At 51.2% G+C, this 20,417-nt stretch overlaps 1 protein-coding gene across 1 annotated transcript; it reads left to right on the top strand.

Moving 5' to 3' along the window:
• The first annotated feature begins 7,767 nt into the window (after positions 1–7,767).
• TOB2 (transducer of ERBB2, 2) lies at positions 7,768–17,804 on the top strand. The gene is made up of 2 exons (XM_052639582.1): positions 7,768–8,226; positions 13,933–17,804. Exon 2 carries the CDS (start codon positions 14,029–14,031, stop codon positions 15,064–15,066), a length of 1,038 nt encoding a protein of 345 aa, XP_052495542.1. The 5' UTR covers positions 7,768–8,226; positions 13,933–14,028; the 3' UTR covers positions 15,067–17,804.
• The last annotated feature ends 2,613 nt before the right edge of the window (positions 17,805–20,417 follow it).

Below are 20,417 nucleotides of genomic sequence, written 5' to 3'. Positions count from 1 at the left end.
CTTCCCAATTTAATTTTAACTCTAGGAATTTTAGTCACCTAGAAATTTGTGATTCAAAATAGAGGTATTGGGATTAACTAAGCACCTTGTTCTCTTATTACTACTGTAATTCAAAACACTCATGCCTTTTATGATAAGTAAATCAAAGTTAGTTTTAGAAACATCGCTTTTTCCTTCCTGCCCAACTTGAATTTTGAACTGAAGAGGTGGCTTCCAGTAATGGTGAAGGGAGTGAGACAAAATGTATTCAAATCAATGAGTTAGGAAGACTGAACTTGATTGACTTTTTTTCGTAAAGTACATATATATACTCACATTAAGGATGTAAGGAAGGGACCACCCTGGTGGTCCAGTGCAGGGGGTGTGGGTTCAATTCCTGGTCAGGGAAATAAGATTCCACATGCCGTGGGTGCGGCCAAAAAAAAAGGATGTGAAGGGATGTGTGATTTAAGTAAAATTAACTTTAGATGTATCCTACCCTAACTTAACCATCTGTACTTTTTGTCTGCTAGAGGCAATAAGTTATCCGGAGAAGGCATATTCATAACTGGAGACTTCCAGTCAAGTAAGCCTTTAAGACAGTGGATTTGAAAGAGCTTCTAAGTCCTGCAGGATCCAGGGACCTGGCCCAAGGTCACATTGCAACTTAGTGGCAGAGCTAAAGGAAGAGATGAGTCTTCTGACATCTGTCGGAGTTTTGTCTTGAATGTACACTTGCTTATTTGTGATGTATTGAATGTCCAAAACAGAATTAAGATAATCTCTGCCTTCAAGGAATTTAGTGACTGAGCTTAACAGAAACAGTTCAGTGCAACTCGGGCTGCACAAAGCAAGGGCCTAGCGAGAGGCACCTCAGGAAGGCTAGAGGAAGATCATAGCCATAGGACTGTCATGAGGACTCCTTTCCGTTCCTCAAATGGCTGCTTTCCCTCCTGCTTCTGTTCTTTTTACCTGTAAAGCTCTGTTCTGCTTCTGCTCAGCTAACTCCTACTCATCCTTCAGACCTTAGCTAAGTATTTCCTTAAAGATGCCTCATTCAACCCCCAATCAAAGTCCCTCTTGTCATACTCGTATATATCACCATGAGCATTTTTTTTCTAGCATTTGGTGATACTATCATCTATAAGGCTGTGTTCCATGATGGCAGGCAACAAGTCTGTTGTGTCCAGCAGGTAGCAGGTACCCAGTGTTGAATGAATAATTGAAGTCATAGAAACCAAGTAATAAACTGGGCTTTGAAGGCCACATTGGAACCTCCCAGCATAGGGGATGGGGTCTGCTGATAATGCACATTTTTGTGGGGGAAACAGTTTGGACAGGGTGATGTGTTTGGGGAGCTCTGAGCAGTTTTAAAGCATCAGGTGAGGGTTATGGTATATCAAAAGTTGTAGACACCAGATAATCCAGATTATAACTAGAATCTGTCACTGATTCTAACTAACTTTAGTTAGTTAGTAACTAACTTTAGTTTTAACATGTAATATTAAGTCATAATGTTTTGTTTTACTAAACAATTTCTGAAATTTGTTCATTGGGACTTTGCTGGCAATCCAGCTGTTAAAACTCCAATGCAGGGGACTCTGGTTTGATCCCTGGTCAGAGAAAAGATCCCACATGCCTTGAGATATGCCCCCCGCCAAAAAAAACTTATTAATCACCTTGGTCCATGTAACATCATGGATCTACAAGTGTTTGAAAAGCTACTGCTTAGTTTTAGCAAAACACCACCTTACTGTGTTGTGTGAGCTTCAGTGTGCATGCCTCTAAAAGTTCTTGCAAGGGAGCTTAAAATTTAATGCCCAGTGAGATATCCATACTGATCAGTGACAGGTAAGTTCAATCTCAGCCCAGTGAATTCTGCTGAACACTGTTCCTGTGTCACCTAATTTCACAATCCCATTCTCCATTTGTTTGCTGTCTGAGGCCAAGAGAAGGATATGAGTAAGTTAAGAACTTCTCTGGTGGCTTAAGACACTGTGTTTCCAATGCAAAGGGCCTGGGTTCAATCCCTGGTCAGGAAACTAGGGCCCAAATGCCCATGAAAATTGAAAATCCTTCCTACTGCAACTAAGCGCTAGAGCAGCCAAAAAAAAAATATTTTTTAAAAGACTATCTTAAACAGTGTTCAGGTCCTTAATTATTGTCTACCTTGGACCTTAGAATAAATCTTTTTCAGTTTTAAAAATCAGAATAATGACAGTATTCTCTGTTGAGAAAATATTGCTTACAAACTGAATTTTAACCTCCAATTGCATATAGTTCTTTGGAAATAATTAGAATAATAATCTCAGCCAACTGTATGGCCACAAAAAAACAGAATGGTCTTAAAAATTACTGTTTTTCTCATTTGTTGAAGTAGACACTACTTACACAAGTCTAGTTGAAATAACTAAATTCATTATAGTTCAGTAAGAAAGCCATTTCATTTCCCAGGTTTATGATTACTATTAAGTATTCAGTGTTTTGAGTGTCTTGCTTCTAGCTTCTCAAATATGCTCTGTACACATATGGTAATTTAATCTCCTTTAAACATCACACATTGCTCTTGCTAAAAAAAAGGTGTAATGAGAAATGCATTGGCTTTATTATCCGTCCTGTATTTGAATTCTGATCTGATACTGATCTTTGTACTGGGGACATTTTTTTTCTTATCTATTACATAAGGACATTAATGCCTCCCACTTTGCTTTGTAAGGATTAAATTTGACCTGGTAAATGTCTGACCTTTACTGGGAAGGCTTTCCTTTTTTCAATGGTAGTTCTTGCAAAGGGCCTCTACTTCATAGATAAGCATTTAAGTCCTAGCATTGAAGGTCTTCCACATGGTTCCCCTTTTTCCCTACCCCTCAGGTTTTCTTCTATTCATAGAGGGAATTCCTCACGCATAGCGAATCTTTTTGGCTCTCCATTTCCTTTGTTTGAAATACCATTGCACTGTCACATTATCCAGCCAACTCTGTACCTTTCCTAAGCTCCCAACATGAATGCTGCCAGATGCACCGTACCCTACAACAATCTCTCACTTGGACTGTTTTCACGCCTGGTACATATGTATAACAGAAACCAACATTTCATGAAGTATTTACTGTGTGTACAGTATTTTCCAATTTATTCTGTTCTTAAAAAAAAACACCTAGAAAAAGTACTCACAAATTTAGGAGTCTGGGTGAGTAATATAAGTGATTAAAAGGAGAGGGATGGGAGACTTTATTGGAGGTCCAGTGGTTAATCTGCCTTCCAGTTCAGGGGACACAGGTTTGATCCCTGGTCAGAGAACTAAGAGCCCACATGCCTCGAGCCACGAGTACTGAGCCCTCACTTAGCCTGTGTGCCGCAGCGAAAGATCCTGTATGCTCCAACTAAGAACCAACACAGCCAAATAATTTTTTTTTTTTTTAAAGGGGAGAGATGGGACTTCCCTGGTGGTCCAGTGGTTAAGACTCCACCCTTCCATTGCTGGGGGCACAGTTCAATCCCTGCTCGGGGATCATCCTGCATGCCTCATGGTGCAGAAAAAAAGAAAACATGGGAGGGATGTAAGAAGAGCAGCCCAAACATAATGGCTACTGGTATGTGGCACTGGGCCTCAGTGTATGGGGGGCAATAGGGAGTTTAGGAAGCTTGGAACCAGAGAGCACAGGCCCTGTCTACAGGGAACAGTTGCTATTCAACTGAAACAATTGCCAGTTTGAATGCCGTGTTACCATATCTTTTGAATTTAGAACAAGTGACAAATTAAGACATTTTTGTACGACCTCTCAACTTTAAGTGTTGTCTGTCAACTCACTTCAAAAATTGTAGGGGCTTCCCTGGTGGTCCAGTGGTTAAGAATCCACCTTGCAATGCATGGGAAACCGGTTCGATCCCTGGTCTGGGAAGATCCCACGTGCCATGGAACAGCTAAGCCCGTGTGCCACAACCACTAAGCCACAACTGCTGAAGCCTAAGCACCTTAGAGCCCATGTCCTGCGACACGAGAAGCCACTGCAATGAGGAGTTGGAGTGCCCCCACTCAGCACAAATTGAGAAAGCCGGAGCACAGCCACACAAAGCCCCAGCGCAGCCAAGAAAAAAAAAATTTTTTTTAATGTGTCAGTATATGCCAAGGCAATAGAGCCACCAGATGTGGACCTTGGCCTGCAATTAGTAGCTTCTAAATTAAGAAAACTAACTTCCCAGGGAATCAAACTCAACTAAAAGAGATTGTATGTCATTACATTTTGACCTGTAGTTCTTTAGAGCTTGAACCAAGGACATAAAGGTGAAAGATTCTTTGCCTTGGAATTTCCCTGCCTTAAAAAAAAAAAAACCAGTTTCCATCTTTTGCCAGTTATTTAGTTCCTTATCAACTATATCCCCAAATGGCCTGTCTGCCATCACCAAGGCTAAAGTGATACTTCCCTTTGGACACTCTAGTTTTAGTGTCTTAGCCAAAAACAGGTCTGTTCACTTACCTCCTTTACTAGAGGTAAATGAGGTCAATAAACAGCATATCATTTGCCCTCAGCATCCATCCAATCACTCTTCTGCAAAGTTAATTTCTGTTGTGGCTGTCTTTGTTCCTGCCCAGTTGGAGCAGTGGATCTGAAGAATCAAATTTTCTATTTTCTTAGATAACTTAAACTACAAAATTTCTCACCCGGACATGTGTGTGTGAGTGACTCACCCCTGAGAATTAATTGGGGTAATTATGACCAGCCTGACTTGTCACAACAAAACATCTGGCATAACTTGCTTACTCTCAGACAGGGGAGCTGCCTCCACCCTCTGAGCACATGCTTACTCCTGAAGCTCACCATCTTGAAAACAAAGTGTATGTCTTACAACCTGTGATTATTCAAAATAGGAGGAGACTCTGGAATGCTTGAGTAGGAACTCAGCACACAATTAAGCCCTGACAAGAGGAAATCACACGTTGAGGAAAGCAAAAAACATCCCACCTTACCACATGATAAATGGAGACTTCAGCAGTAAAAAATGATTACCTTTTTTCCTTTTTTTTTTTTTTCCTCTTTATATGCTAACCCTTTATCCAGCGCTCCCACTTGCCAGGGATGCTGAGTTTCTGTTTTGTTTCAGTGATACTGGTCCAGGCTGGTGTGTTTTCAGCATTGCAGGAGAGATTGGAATAAATGCTGGAACGCGCAGAAATTCAACACCTTCGTTCCAGGGATTCACTCCTTCAACATGCACTGAGTGGTAGGAAATGTGTACCCTTTATCTGCTTACATGGACTCCGTCCCTCCTTCTTGTGATACCCTAGGAGAATTCGTTTCAGCTCACTCTCCCCTTTCTCTGTCTTGTATGGTTTCCTATTGCAGAATACACACCGAACTGAGCACAGCACATGTAGGATACAATTTGGTCAGGACTGTGACCTTTAAGAACAACTATTTGAGACAGGCTTTACATACAGTATAAGATTTAATCACCACACGATCTCCATTAAAGGATGAGAAAACGTTTTGATGTAAAGAGATTTACTGCCATAAAATCAAGATAAAACGGCTGGTGGCAGAACTGGGATTCAAACCCACTAATTTTCACAGCGACCTCCAATAAATGACTACAAATACCAGCATCCCTTGCAATGCCCCTATACGCAACCGCACTCTCCGCCCCCAGCCCCGGCCCCAATTGCTGGGCTCCTAGGCTCTTCGGCCCCACTTCCCCGTCCTAGAGGTTGGATCGAATACCCAATCAGGGGCTGCCGCTCCCTGTTCCCCACCAATGGAAAGACTGTTGCTAACGTATCGGGTATATTTTTAGCTCTCCAGGGCTCCGGAACCCTGAGTCGGCCAACTCTCGCTGCCCGGTTGGAACTCGCGAGGGGAGGGGACAAGAGAGGGAGGCGGGACGGGGGCGGGGGTGCAGGGGAGAGGAAGGGAGGGGAAGGAGGTGGAGGAGGAATAAGAAGGGGAGGGGTGGAGTAGGCTAGGCGGAGGGGCGTGTATGTGACGTTCTGGCACTCGCTGACGCACAAGCAAGTAGTCCCTGGAGGAGCCCCAGGGGCTGAGGCGCTCTGAGTGTGGGGGATGGGGGGTTCTACGGCTCAGGCTCCCTCCCGCTTTCGGTCCCCTTGGAGTTTGCCCTCCAGTCGAGCGTTTCTCTACAGCGAAGAGCATTTAAAGCCGCTCGTTAGCGTTGCTCTCTGCCCTTGCCAAAAATAGTGATCAAGGAAAAACTGCAAACCGTTCCTAGCTGGAAACTTTCGGATCTCGCCACCCCACGTGGGTTTGGCGGCTGCCATTGGGCTGGAACCGTCTGGAATGAGAATTAAGGTCGGGGGTAGGGAGGGAATGGGGGAATGGGCGATTAAAGAAGGGATAGGAAGACTTCAGGTACAACCTCCCAGCGGCCCCGGGCTTCACCAAGGGCAGTCCCGTCTGCCTGTGACCTCCCTGGAGACTCAGGCCTCCCTACACACACACATCCTTCCCACTGTGCGGTGCCTCGAACAGTCACAAAGTAGCCGAGTGGCCAATAGCCGGGTCAGGGGAGCCGAGCGCGCAGGTCCGGCGTGTGTGGGTCCCCGGGTTTGGCGAACCTGAGTCCGCCGCCCGAGGTCCGCAAGCCGACTGACTGTCGGGCGCGCGAGCCCCGTGCCTCTGGCCCTAGCAGGCGCCACCCCCGCCAGCGGGGGCTGTTACTAGAAGAAATGTGGCTCGGGGTGCGGGGATGGGGGGGGTCGCCGACTGGGGAGAACCTTACGGGGGCATCCGCGGAGGGGCCGAGCCCTGCCCCGAGCGGGCAGAGGACGCGCTCGCGCGCCTGCGCGGGGCTGGGGCTGGCGCTGCCCCAGACGCGAGGTTAACGGGCGTCAGAGGCGGCAAGGGGGCATGTTCATGTGTCGCTCGGCTCCTTTTCCTGGCCGGCCGGCCGGCCTCTGGTCACCCCTTTCTTACACCCGCGCTGCCTGAGCCCAGGTTTTCCCCTCGACGTTACGGGTCCTCCTGACGAGGCATGAGGGGCTCGGAAGACTCGGACCAAGAGCCGAGTTTGATTAAAAGGTCCGAAACCTTTCCAGAGCTCGAGTCGTCCCCTCAGCTCCCCGACCCGCGAAGAGACCCGTAACTGGGGCGGTGCGAGCGCCACGGGGAATGTCAGTCAAAGAGGCCCAGAGCCGGAAGGACTCGCTGAGGTGGCCGCGGGGACGGTTCGGCCGAGCAAAACCGAACCGTGCAGGTGCAGGGCCGAAAGACACAGGGGGTAAAAGTCTCCCTTTTCCCGCGACACACCCATTCAGCCAACACACCAAGTGAGCACACGCGCAGTCCCAGGCCAGACACCCCTGCCCTCTCGAACTTGCTGTCTAACCTCGGGAAACACTTTTACACGATAAGCACGATTTGAGTGGTTTTGCGCGGCGTGGGGGGTGGGGGGGTGTTGCACGAAGAAAAAAAATAAACTACGATGCGGAGTCGTGATGGGGAGGGGAGACGGCCCACGTGACACAGGCCGGCCAGAGGCAGCCTCGCAGACATCTGAGCGAGGAGGGAGCTGAGTGATGAGGCGGGCCGGCCAGCCACCAGAGGGTAGGACAAGGGCGAGGGCCCGGCCACCGCCGGGTTCCACGCCGAGCACCTGGCCGCGCGCCCGGAGGGGTTAAAGCCGCCAGCCGGCCTGGAAGTAGTCCCGGCCCGGTGCCGGGCCACGCCCCTGCAGGGCGGAGGGACGCATCACGCAGGGGTGGGGAAGCCGGATCCGTGCGCAGGGTTGCTAAGGGTGAAACTTTTCATTGACTTTGCTCACTTCGGGCCGGGGAGCGGGAAGGTGCGAGTCGTCGTCTTGCGGCGAGAAGCGAGCGGCTCGGGCGACGCGCGGCCAGAAGGGCAAGACCGTCCTCCGGCCACAGCCCGGACCGTCCTCCGCTCCGCGACGCGAGCCACCCTCCTGGTCCTCCCATCCCCGCGCCGTCGCCGCCGCCGGCTGGCCCGCCAGCCCTGCGTCCACCACCACCACCACCAACCACCCCCCCCCCCCGCCGCGCGCCGCCCTGCTGCTGAGCCCGACCTCCAAAAAAGCGGAAAGAATTACTGAGAGTCATAGCCCATAAGCCCCTCTCACTCGTTCCCCCCAACCCTCCACGAAGCAAAGGACACATCGGCCCCGGGCCCGGCGGTGCCCAGGAAAAGGAGAACGACCTCCGCTCGGCTCGCAGGAGACACCGTGGAGGGAGAAGCCGCCCCGCGGCCGGCACGCAGCCCCGCCGCGGCTGAGACCTGAGTGAGTGAATGGGGGCCGTGCGGGCGGAGGGGGGTGGGGTGCCCCCCCAAGGACCCAAACAGGCAGGAGATGCTTTCCCCCACCCTCTCTCCACTCCAGCTCTTCGCTCTGTTGGACGCTCCACGTTGCTGTCGCACCCCCTTACACCTGGCCAGCATTTTCCCCCCCTTTCCACCTTCCCACTGGAGCCCACGTTTTGCCCGTGCTCCTCTTTCCCTCGCTTTCGCTTATCCTGGGGTATCCCACAGTCTGTCTCTCCCACTTTCAACTGTGACCACCTCCTGGGTGGGGTGCGTTTCCTCCCTCCGTTCTTAATATCCTAGAGAGTCGCTAGATTTTCCTTGTCTCCCCGCCCCCCACCCAAAACATAACTCTCAACACCATTAAATAAATCAAGAGGAAGGAAGAGGATCCAGGCCTTCTAGCTTTGCTCCTCCTTTGCCCGTGTGCGGGGAAGGGGGGGGGGTGGTAATAATTAATAGGGTTTATTTTGAGCCCTGTGGAGCCTAAGGGATGGAGAATGGACAACCCCCCCACACACCCCCTTTTGGACCGGTCAGTGATGACTGTCCTCTGGTCTCCAAGCCAGAATTCACCATTTTGGCTTGAGCTCTTTATCCTCGTCAGTGTTTCAAGGGAATACTGGGCGGAAAAAAAGTACCCTTCCAGCAGTATCAGTGGATACTGGTTGACCCTGGTGAGGTGCTTCAGAGGAAGAGCCCTACTCCTAAGCTCCTGTCCAGAGGATGGACTGTGCCCTTGACCAGAAACAGAGGGGGAGGAGGGAGCAGAGAGACGAGCGACAGCTGGCAGCCCTTTCTCACCCCCTAGAAGAGCCAGAACGCCACACATCAGGCGACAATTTAGCGGCTAGCCGAGGGGGTTCCCGGATGTCTGCTCAGTATCTTAACCTTTTTTTCCCCCGCCTTCCTACCCACCCTACCCTGGGAAAGGGTCCCTCATCTTTGATTTAACAGCAGAAAAACACCCCTGTTGCTTTCTTGGATTCCTGCCCCCATCCCCCTCTTAAGCAGAGGAGGGAAAGAAGCTTGTGTGGGAGGAAGGATTAGGGAGGTTTAACACCCTGTAGGGGAGCTTTGCCTAGGATCCGGTAAGTCTGGTCCATAGCGCAGGTCTTTCAGTGGGAGGAGACTCATCAACAATTTTGAGTATTAAAAGATGTTGTTCAGGTGTCAGATGTACCGTTTTTCCTTCCCTGCCCGGGAACTCTTTCCCATTACCTAGCCGGCTCCGGTTACTCGGACTTGGATTAGGAGAGGAGTGAGGCTTGGGCCCTGCTGGCGTCGGGCCTTTTGATTGTCGGCCCAGCGCCTCCCCGCAGCTCAAAACTGGGAATTTCTTTGGCCGAGAGGACGGGAGAACTGGTTGAATTCCTGCCTGTCCGTTCCTGGCTGTGAGGGTGCTGCAGCGGAGCCCGCTGAGCATTAAGGGGAAAAGCTCTTTTCTCTTCGAACCCACCAGCTCTATAGCAACTCCAAAAGGAAGCCACCGAGCCCAAAGAATACAGATTAAAGTGGCGGGGGTTTGAGGCGGGGTAGGAATGTGACCCTATCTATCCCAGCCTACCACCTTCACCCAGAAAAAAAAACAACAAAAAACTCATTAGAAGCTGATCCTTAATTCAGCAGTCATGCGAGGCAGTGAAGAGACAGAAGGAGGAAAAGTTTAGTTTCTTGAGAAGCCGAGACTTGGATATGGTGGGGTGATACAATACGAAGAGTAGGCTTAAAGAATAGAATTTATATAAAATGTATTAGGCCGTGGGCGGGGAAGGGGTGGGGGGTGGGGGCGCCAGCCTGCCACAGCGCGCATGTGCAGCGGAAACTTTTCCTGGATTCTCCCACCCTCCGTCGGGCATGCGTAGTTCCCTGTCTGAGTCTTCGCAAAGTACGCAGGGAAATGTAGTGTGCAGAAAAAGTAGGTCATTTGCTCCAACCTGAGCGTGAGGTTTCTAAAGACTACAATTCCCAGAATGAAGAGCCCGCCCGTCTTACGTTGGGGCGCAGTCAGGTCTTCCTGGATTCAGAAAAACCTGGTCTGCATAGGACGAATCCTCTTAGTTGGAAGGAGCCTTGCATGCCGGCTTGGGCTTGCACGGTCCATGTTTGAGGGACGTAGTGTGAGACACCGGGCGGGGTATTGCGGTCGGTCGCCGCAAGTCCTGGAAGCCTTTCAACCACACCCGCCGTCTGGGCCACCGCCTTCCAGACCAGTGGGGTGGGGCCACCCCCTGTCCCGCGAGAGCCAGGCCCCCACTGCCCAGCACCCGGTTAATGACATCGACTGGCCTTGTCAAAACTGAGATCGCTGAGTCCTCCTTCAACACTCACTTGAATCCAGTAGGACGATTTGGATGTTAAGGCTTGTGGTGTCTGAATTTACACGTACTCAGAGTTTAGGGGCCCAGTGGGTTCCCTCACCGTCCCTCTTTTTCGCCTTTAAAAGATAACTTTTTCTTCTGAAAACTGTCCTTCACGTTTTTGTCACTTCTCTGGCGTCTCCATTACTATATCGTTGACTTGCAGCCACCTTTCAGCTTCTTTCTTCCGCCGCTTTTTGACATTCTCTTGAGCACTTACTGTTTTAAAACACAAGCCAACACAGGGATCTGAATCCAGGATTAATTTTATTGCTGGAAGTAAAGCAAGTGAAAGAGGATGAAATCCTAAATAAAATCTGACAGGGAGTTCCCTGGTGGTCTAGTGGCTAGGACTGTGCACGCCCGATACCGGAGGCATAGGTTTGATCCCTGGCCAGGGAACTAGATGCCACATGACAGGACTAAGACCTGATGCTGCCAAATGAATAAAAATAAATATTAAAAAAGTAAAAGCAGACAGAATTTTTATCTCCTATTTCAACTGTTTTTTAATGACAAAAGGTCAATTTTGCTATTGTTAAGCACTTAGTCTTTTTTTCCTTTTTGTCACTTTTCTTGCCTTTTGCACCTGAGTCAGAGTTGTAGAAAGTCTTTGAGTCCTCTCCTGTGGTTTACCTTAAATCTACTTGTTCCTTTTATTGAAAGGTCCTTATTTTTAAGCTTTCTAATTTTACCACATTGTATGAATATTTAGTAGATAAGCGTTAGAATTTGTACAATAGCCTTGAAAAAATGAACAAACTGATCTGAGCGGTCACTCCTGTCTTTAGTTAAAGACAGCAGTAGTGCTTTAATCCTCTGTTCCATAAGCTTCTTGAAGTCAAAATTAGCGCCTGAGCTGATAAAGCAGAAAAGCTTATTCTGGCTGTCCGGCATTTTTCTAAGGTTCCACCCCACAGCCATCTGGCCTGGCCTGTTCTCCAATTAAAGAAGTGAAGGTGGCATTATATACTTCCTTATTTGTGCAGCAGCATCACAGAGGTATAAATTGGTGTGCAGCGTTAGTTGCTTATGCTGCAGAAAATGGCTAGCTAGGCAGGGCTGATGACAGTGATTCTATTGTATTTTGAGGTGGGAGGCTTATTTCCCAATGACTTTGGCCTGCATTTAAAACGCTCCCATTTTGATACTGAACTGTTCAGAGGAGGTGACTTGGAAGGCAGTTAGGCAGTAGAGTTTGAGAAGGCATATATGGGTACAGGAGCCCTTTTGGACCATGTGGCATACCAAGAGGCCATATGGTGCCTTGGGAGAAGTGTCATATGTCATGTTCAAGGTCTCCTTAAATCCAGGCCCATTCTTGGGAATCAGTGCCAACTTTCTGCACAGCTCTTTAGTTTCCTGTGTGTTGGACTCTCCTAGTGGGTCACTGTGGCCCTTACAGACCTCCATTCTTGGGGGAGTCGGGGGCATAGTCCCAGTGGCTAGCTTTGCATCTGGTGGTGAAGTCAGTCCTCATAAACAGAAGGCTGCTTATCTTTACCATTCTTCTCTTTAAACCTAGAGGGACACTGGAATTAATCTTTGGTGACCATGAATAGGCATTTGAAGACATATGGAGAGTAAGTCTGTATTGGAGGCCGGAACAGAGGAGAAGACAAAGGTCTCCTGAGCCCTGAGCCTCCCTGTGGAGGGCTCTGGAGAGGCCACGCTCGTAGCATTTATTTTGATGCTGCCCGTGACCCCTCAGACCTGAGATGAGGGTGGCAGTAGACTTGGCCAGTGTCATCAGATACTCCATACTGACCCAGTGCATTTTCTCTGATACTCACCTCAGAGAGCTTTGCCTGAGAGTTCATTCCTTAAAGTGCCCCCAGGGAACCATGGGCCCAGACCCTACAATTGCAGTGTAGTGAGCTGGGGCAAGTGTTCAGAAAGCTTGAGACCCTCAAGCCTAGAGTGAGCACCTGGATACTCTGTGCTGGACCCTAAAGGGATTTTAGTCAAAAATCCAGCTCCAGGGACAGAAGATGCCTGTCCTGGGTGGTGAATGAGTCTTGCTTCTGGGCTGAGCTCAGCAGCACTGTCGCACCCAGGGGTCTGGCAGGGCACATGTTCTGACTCTGTCGGCCTCAAAGATGGCCCTTTTCAGTTCAGGTCTCCCACGGTAGGGGCCTGGGTCTGCCCTTGTGGAGAAAGCGAGCCGATTAGGATCACTGCTCTCAGGACCTCACAGATCGTCTTCCTGAGAAATGAGGCTGGCCCAGACCTCAGGAATAAACCTTTCTGACCTCTGGGTCTGGCTGTGAGAGAATCCCAAAATAACAAGCTGAGTGTTTCTGTTGGGCTGCCTCCTCTCCAGGGATCTCCAAACACTTGATAAATCTGGTCCAGTGCCAAGGACAGGTGGTCAGGCAGTCCCTGGGAGTCTGAGTGATGATGGGTCCCCAGCTGGAGGCTGTAGGGTGATGGAAAATTTCTTCTCTCTGCCCCCCCCGCCTCGCCCCCATCACAGCCAGAAACTGCAGAGATTTCCCTGAGGCCACACCAGTACTGCTCCTGAGGCTTTGTTTGCCTAAAAGGCTTGCTCCCCTCTCCTTTCCTCTGCTTCTCTGGGGCAGCCCCTAGTCAGCAGTTCCCCTGTTGGTCTGTGTGTCTGACTGTGATAGGTCTTGGCTTTTTTGGGGGGAATTGTGCTCCAGTCTCTGTTCTTGGAGATTTATCTGGATGGAAATGCACACCTTGGTTATATATTCTGCCAAAAAAAAAAAAAAAATCAGTTCTGCAAATGCCGAGTGAACCAGAGCACATACACACCCAGGGAGCCCAGGATAGCAAATGGGGTATGACTGGATATCAGCCTCCCATGAAATGCTGGTGGTGCTACTTCCTGTTCAGGGACCCGTATCACTTTTCATTTAAGGGGAGAAATGAAGAGTCTAAACTCCTGTCTTAACCTGTGACAGTTTGGGAGTACAACGTCCCTGCGACATTGCGGGAACCAGTTAGTAAGAACCGTCCCCTCTCCTTCTGATTTAGGAGCTCAGTTTTTTGGTGGTTTTTTTTTTTTTTTTTGGTGTCACTCACAGTGACCTGAATTCTCAAAATAGTGGAAACCACAGCACCCCTATTTCTTTAGAATTACTTAAAATATTTATCAAGTGCCTCCTGAAATATCATGTCACTGATGAAAGGAAGGCTGAGAAGAAAGTGGCCTACCCACAGCCTCACATACGAGCCTGCCACTAGTGGGGCAGAAATGGGACCCTGGGCCTCCGGGTTTCTGCCTTTTCGGTGTCATCCACCCCCCACCCCCCCGGCTTTCTGCATGTCCACTCATGAAGCCTTTCTTTTTCATTTCTCAGAGTTGTCTGGAACCCAGGGCTGCTCACCGTACGTTTCCTACCTCTCGCCTCGACTTGTGCACGCACCTGCGCTGATTCTCTGCCTAGGAGAGAACCATGCAGCTGGAGATCAAAGTAGCCCTGAATTTCATCATCTCCTACCTGTACAATAAGCTGCCCCGGCGCCGGGCAGACCTGTTTGGCGAGGAGCTTGAGCGACTCTTGAAAAAGAAATATGAAGGCCACTGGTACCCCGACAAGCCGCTGAAGGGCTCTGGCTTCCGCTGTGTCCACATCGGGGAGATAGTGGACCCCGTGGTGGAGCTGGCCGCCAAGCGGAGTGGCCTGGCGGTGGAGGACGTGCGGGCCAATGTGCCCGAGGAGCTGAGCGTCTGGATTGACCCTTTTGAGGTGTCCTACCAGATTGGTGAGAAGGGGGCTGTGAAAGTGCTGTACGTGGATGACAGCGAGGGCTGTGTTGCCCCCGAGCTGGACAAGGAGATCAAGAGCAGCTTCAACCCCGACGCTCAGGTCTTCGTGCCCATCGGCAGCCAGGACAGCTCCCTGTCCAACTCCCCATCCCCGTCCTTTGGCCAGTCACCCAGCCCGACCTTCATCCCCCGCTCGGCCCAGCCCATCACTTTTACCACCGCCTCCTTTGCAGCCACCAAGTTTGGTTCCACCAAGATGAAGAAGGGGGGTGGGGCCACAGGTGGGGGTGGGGTGGCCAGCGGGGGTGCAGGCGGCCCGCAGCCCCCACAGCAGCAGCCTCGCCTGGCCCGCTCTCCCACCAACAACCTGCTGAAGCAGAAGAGCCTCTCTCTGTCCCTGCATTCACTGAACTTCATCACCGCCAACCCAGCCCCTCAGTCCCAGCTCTCACCCAACGCCAAGGAGTTCGTGTACAACGGCGGTGGCTCGCCCAGCCTCTTCTTTGACGGGGCCGATGGCCCAGGCAGTGGCTCCCCGGCCTCCTTTGGGGGCAGCGGCGCTGGCACCTGCAACAGCAGCAGCTTCGACGTGGCCCAGGTGTTTGGTGGTGGTGCCAACAGCCTCTTTCTGGAGAAGACACCCTTCGTGGAAGGCCTCAGCTACAACCTGAACACCATGCAGTATCCCAGCCAGCCATTCCAGCCCGTCGTGCTGGCCAACTGACCGCCTACCTGCCCATGGGGCCAGGAGCACCCAAGACCACAGGAAAGAGAAAGGAAAGGAAAGGCCAAAAAAGGAGAGGAAAAGCAAGATAACACAGCAAGATTTCCAGTCTTCTCACTCTAACTTCTAGAAACAAGATCTAGCCCAGGCATGGAGTGGGAGGGGGCTTCCGAAGCAGCGAATTGGGTTTAACTTGGCCCCTCCTGCTGTTTTCCTGCCTGCCTCTTGATTTATTTGGTTGGTTTGGGTTTTATATTTCTTTTTTTTTTTCTTTTTTACATGTAGTTTTCTATATAACATCTTTAATTAGTGGCTTCCTGTGCTAAGAATGGTCCAGATGTGAATTGCTGCTCCCTGCTCCCTCCCTCCCTCCCTCCTTCACACGCCTGGTTTAAAGCTGGTTTGTCCAAGCTCACAGGGAAGGAAGAACTGCAGCTGGGGCCCAGCCCTCCTCAGAACAGGGAGAGACTGCCCCGTGTCACTGCCTCCATCACCCAGCTGTCCTCTGACTCAAAGCCATCCAACCTCATCAGGCCTTCTCGGGCTCTACCACCCAAATAGGTCTGACTCCAGCCCCTGCCCCCTCTCCGGCCTGGGCCTTAGGGAGCTGCCAGCTGGCCTCCTGACACCCTCCCCCCTTGAGCTGATGTCTGTGACTCCAGGGAGGTTAGCAGTCTGTCTGGTGTCCGTTTCATCTCTGCCCTGTGGCCCCACGCCACCATTCCCGCCTGGCCCAGACAGTCACTGAGGCCCTGGAGCCCCAGCCATTGGCACAGGCGGCCTCTCCTACAGCCCCCTCTTTCCTGGGCTGGTGGGCAGGGAGGTGGGGTGAGTGTCAGTGGTATGCGTGCGTGGTTTGCTGTCCTGTTGTATGGGATTCCAAGCCATGTGAAACTTGGTCTCTAGGTGTGACTCTGGGTTGCAGCAAGTGCTTATTTATGTGTGAGGTTGGGGAAAGGGCTGAGGGGGCGTTGTCGGTCCTTCTGTGGTTCACGTGGAAGGTGAGTCTGGCTGAGCCTGACACCCCCAGGGCAAAGCAGTACAGAAGCCACTGGTTTCCCAGCTGCGGAGGGATCTGCACTTTCGATTGTTTTTGACCAAAAAAAAAAAAAAAGGTTAGCAGTGAGGGGCTAAGGAGACATCCAGTCTCTGATACCTAAGAGGAGAAGTCCCTGGACTCGGACCCTCCTATTGTGTGACCTCAGCCCAGGGTAGGAACTGCTCCCCTGAGGACCTGGGGTGGAGGGGATGGGAGTTTGGGGTCAGTACCTGCGGTGGGCAGTCCTAAGCCTTGAATTGAGACTGATCTTTGGGCTGTTGTTGTTTTAGTACATTTCTTCCTCTGCCTGCTGGGGAACCTCCTGCCCTCCCCTCACTGCCCAACCCAGTCCCCCTGGGCCCTGATGCTCTGAGGACGTGATGGGCTGGACAGGCGCGTGGCCCCCACCCCACCCCCACCTCTGCTGGAGAGAAGTTGTTTTTCTCGACCCGACCCCAACGGGCTAGCCTTCCACACCATGACGCTTTGGCAAGTGGGTGTGGGCACCAGGGGCCCCATCCCCAGAAAGTCCCAAAGCCCTTGGCACACCCCAGTGACCCCAAGTGGGCAACTGCTGCAGCAGTGGGTCCCACCCAGACAGACACTGCCAGCCTCCTCTCCCTGCAGTGGGCACCAGCTCTACCTCCCTGAGCAGGGCAATGCCCTGGCTCCTCAGCCCAGCACCATCTGTCCCCCTAGACTTCTCAGGGGCCAGCCCAATCTGGGCCACCCTCTCCCTAGCCCTCAGCTCCTGCACAGGTGACAGGTCCAGGCTGTTCTCTGGGAAAGGTTGGATGCTGCCTTATCCCCCTCCCAGCCCTTCCCCCACACTCACGCACACAGGCACCCGCCACATCCGGTCGGCTCGTTTCTCACCACATACAGGGAGGGGGAGACCAACTCCTTAGTGTCTTTTGAAATAAGAAGAAAAAATGTGTGTTCAGGGGCATGACTCCTGGACTGGGCTCTTGGGCCCACTTCAGTGTGTCTGTCTCAAATCTAGGCATTTTTGCTTCAATTTTATTTTTTTTAAGAAAACAAAACCGAAATCTGCACTAATTTACCTGGTTTCGTAGGAAGACTTTTTTTTTTTATTTTTTACATTTTTTGGTGTCCGTTTGTATTGAATAATTTGCTACATTTGTAAAATGTAAGAGGTATATATAATATATGTATATTTCTAACGTAAAAAACGTAATTTTTTTCTTTTCAAGATTTTTTCTTAAAAAGAGGAGAGAAAGATATTTTTTCAGGAAAAACAAACTTTAAAATAAAAAAAGAGGAGAATAAAACCTATTTCTCCCCTTTCCCCATCCTCTCTCTGTCTACCCCTCTTTCCCAGGAACAAATCAAAAGGTGGATTGTCTTGTAAAGAATGTAAACTTTTTAGTCCAGAATGATGTCTTTTTCTCAATGCAGTGAGCTGTAGATTCTCTAGTGTGACCCCTAGGGATGGGAAGGGGGGCATTGAGGCAACACGCAGAGGAGCTTGGGGGAGCAGGGTAATGAACTTGTTTTCTTTAGTGAAGGAGGAATACAATCAAGCATTTTGTATTCAGAATGTTGTGCAATATTTTGGAATGGAACATTGGTGTGTTTAGAGATTTAGTTTAAAAACAAAACAAGATTGATCAAATCTGTACAGTTTATATTGTTCCAGATTTTTTTAAGTTTGTATTAAAAGCATGATATATAATAACCTGCTGGCTCCCTGCTTGTTTTGTTTCTGGGGCCCCTTTTGGGAGAGGGAGAGTTGGAAGTGACGACTGTCAGCTTCGAGAAATGATTGGCCATCCTCACGTGAGCCCCTGGAGGGTCACAGTGTTGCGGGCCTCTTTTTATCACCTAGCCCATCAGCACAGGACACTTTGGGGTGCCCACTCCCACGCTGGAAACTGGTTCCATGAGGTGGGGAACTGCCCCGCTTCCTCTGCCTATAGTGGTGAGAACAGGACACACCTGCTTGTGGAACAGCAGCCCAGGGAGGGCTCAGCCTCCAGCCTGCTCTCCAGCTCAGGCTGCTAGACCCTTAGGAGTGGGCGAGGAGGAGAAGCGCCTACCTAGGTCAGGTTCCGTCCAAAAACCTGGTGCTTCTTGGCCGGACGATTCCCGAGGTGCTTCAGGGGTGAAGCGGCCTACCTGAGCTTGGGCCTGGGGAGGAGCCGGCCCCCAGCCTTGCCATCTGCTGATTTTCTTAGGAACTCAGCCATCTCCTCTACCCTCCACCATCTCCTCTACCGTGGGACCTGGCACCTCCTCCCCAGCGGGGATGCACACCAGCCCCGCAAGGCCCATGGGATGAAGAGGGCGGCTGTGTTTGTTGAATTTTGTTTTACCCTCACAACAACCTGATGATAACAGGTATGATCTCCACAGTACAACTGAGAAATGGCCTCCATGTTAGACTATCTGCTAATTCATAAAACTGATAAATGGGGAAGTCGATTTTTTGACCCATGTGTGGCCTTTTTATAAAACTATGGTAACTGTCATGGAAGAGTGACACGGGGTGGGCATGGGAGGTCTGATCTTGCCCCCTCCATCCAGGCTGGGGCAGGGGACAAGCAGCTCTTCTGGGGCATCAGCAGGATGGGGGTTTCCTCAGGGCCCTAACCGCTCCCCACAAACAGGACACCACCAATCACTGCCCACCCAAGTGTGTGGACTGGAGCTAGAAGCTCTCAAGCCAGGCACCACATCTGCACAAGGTCCCAGGAGCCCTTGATGTCCAGCCCCTCCATGGGCCACTTCCCCCAACAGAGCCTGTTGAGGAGTGAGGCCCCAGTCCAGGGTGCCAGGCCTGGCAGAGGTCTCCTTTTCCCCGGCCCTGGCAGGGAGAAGCCCAGGCTGTCTCCGTGTCCCTGGGCTCAGGCAGTCCATTGCCTGTGGGCCCCAGGGCCCCTCACATGTTCACCCCTATTTATGTTAATATAAATAAAACACCTAGCACAGACTCTGCTAGAGCTGGGGCCCCCAGCTACTCAGTCCCACTTCCTGGGCACGTGCCAGGGAGCTGACAGGCCTGGGGGAGGCACCTGGAGGCCCAGTTCAGGTGCCAAGATCGCCTCCCCAGCCAGCCCCTCCAGCTGAAAGAACAAACGCCAGGGCTTCTGGTGGCTCAATGGTAAAGAATCCACTTGCCAGTGCAGGAGACATCGGTTTGGTCCCTGATCCAGGAAGATCCCACACGCCACAGAGCAACTAAGCCCATGTGCCACAACTACTGAGCCTGTGCTTGAGAGCCGGGAGCTGCAATTGCTGAGCCCGTGGGCTGCAACTGCTGTAGCTCAGGAGCCTAGAGCACGTGCTTCACACGAGAAGCCACTGCAACGAGAAGCTCACGCGCTGCAACGAGAGAGCTGACTGGGGACTCCAGATGTGAGCACACCTCCAAATTCTCCGCAGCTCAGGCACAGACGCGACTGGTTCATGGGTCCATGCGTTCATTTAATCATCAACGGCTGGCTCTGAAGTTGGGCAGGGGGAGACCTGGGCGTCAGGGGAGAAAGAATGTTCGGGTAGACCCAGAATTCCTTGGGGAAAAGGCTCATTTATTCACAAACGCTCCGTGAGCACCCACTGCCCTGGGCGCAGGGGGACAGCAGTGACAGGATAGGTGTGCACAGGGGGCCTGGGAGCCCAGGGATTGGGAGGCGAAGAAGAGCCAGGAAGGGGCAGAGCAAGGCCATGCCCCCTCCCCAGGGAATGTGTCAAGAGGGCACCCAGCAGGGAGGCGTCTGGACTCTGCTCCCTGAGAAAAACGAGGTTTCCAGTCCCAACCCTGCCACTCCCAAGCTGGGTGACCTCAAGCAACCACTCCACCTACTCAGGGGCCTCAGTTCCCTCACCTCTAAAATGGGGATAATCATTACACCTACTTGTGAAAATTAACTACAATAGTGAGTGGGAAATGCTGAGCACGGTTGCTGGCCCAGAGTAAATGAATGACAAGTATCATTTCATCATCAAGGCCATAATCATCCATCCTCAAACACCACCAGCCAACAAGTCCAGGAGGCTTCCTTGATTCAGCACACAAGCAGAAACCCAACCCTGCCGACAGCAAGACTAGGCTGGGGTGGAAAAAAGAGACTCCATTCTCAGGGCAGATGCTAGGCTGGCCCCCAGCCTGCCCTCCGCAGGGGTGGGAAGCTGCTGTCGCCCAGCAAGGCAGTGTCCTGGGAAGGATGCCGGTCACTCCGGATGTGAGCCCTGAAACCGCCTGGGAGTTTCTCCCTGGAGAGCAGGTGGGTGGGGAGGGGTGAGTCATGGTGGCGGGAGAACCCGGCTCCATTCGCCACCGCCTGCCTGA

The sequence above is a fragment of the Budorcas taxicolor genome, chromosome 5, assembly GCF_023091745.1.
Source record: "Budorcas taxicolor isolate Tak-1 chromosome 5, Takin1.1, whole genome shotgun sequence".
Classification (NCBI taxonomy): domain Eukaryota; kingdom Metazoa; phylum Chordata; class Mammalia; order Artiodactyla; family Bovidae; genus Budorcas; species Budorcas taxicolor.
The sequence above is the reverse complement of the archived record's forward strand: the minus strand, read 5'-3'. Positions and strand labels throughout refer to the sequence as shown.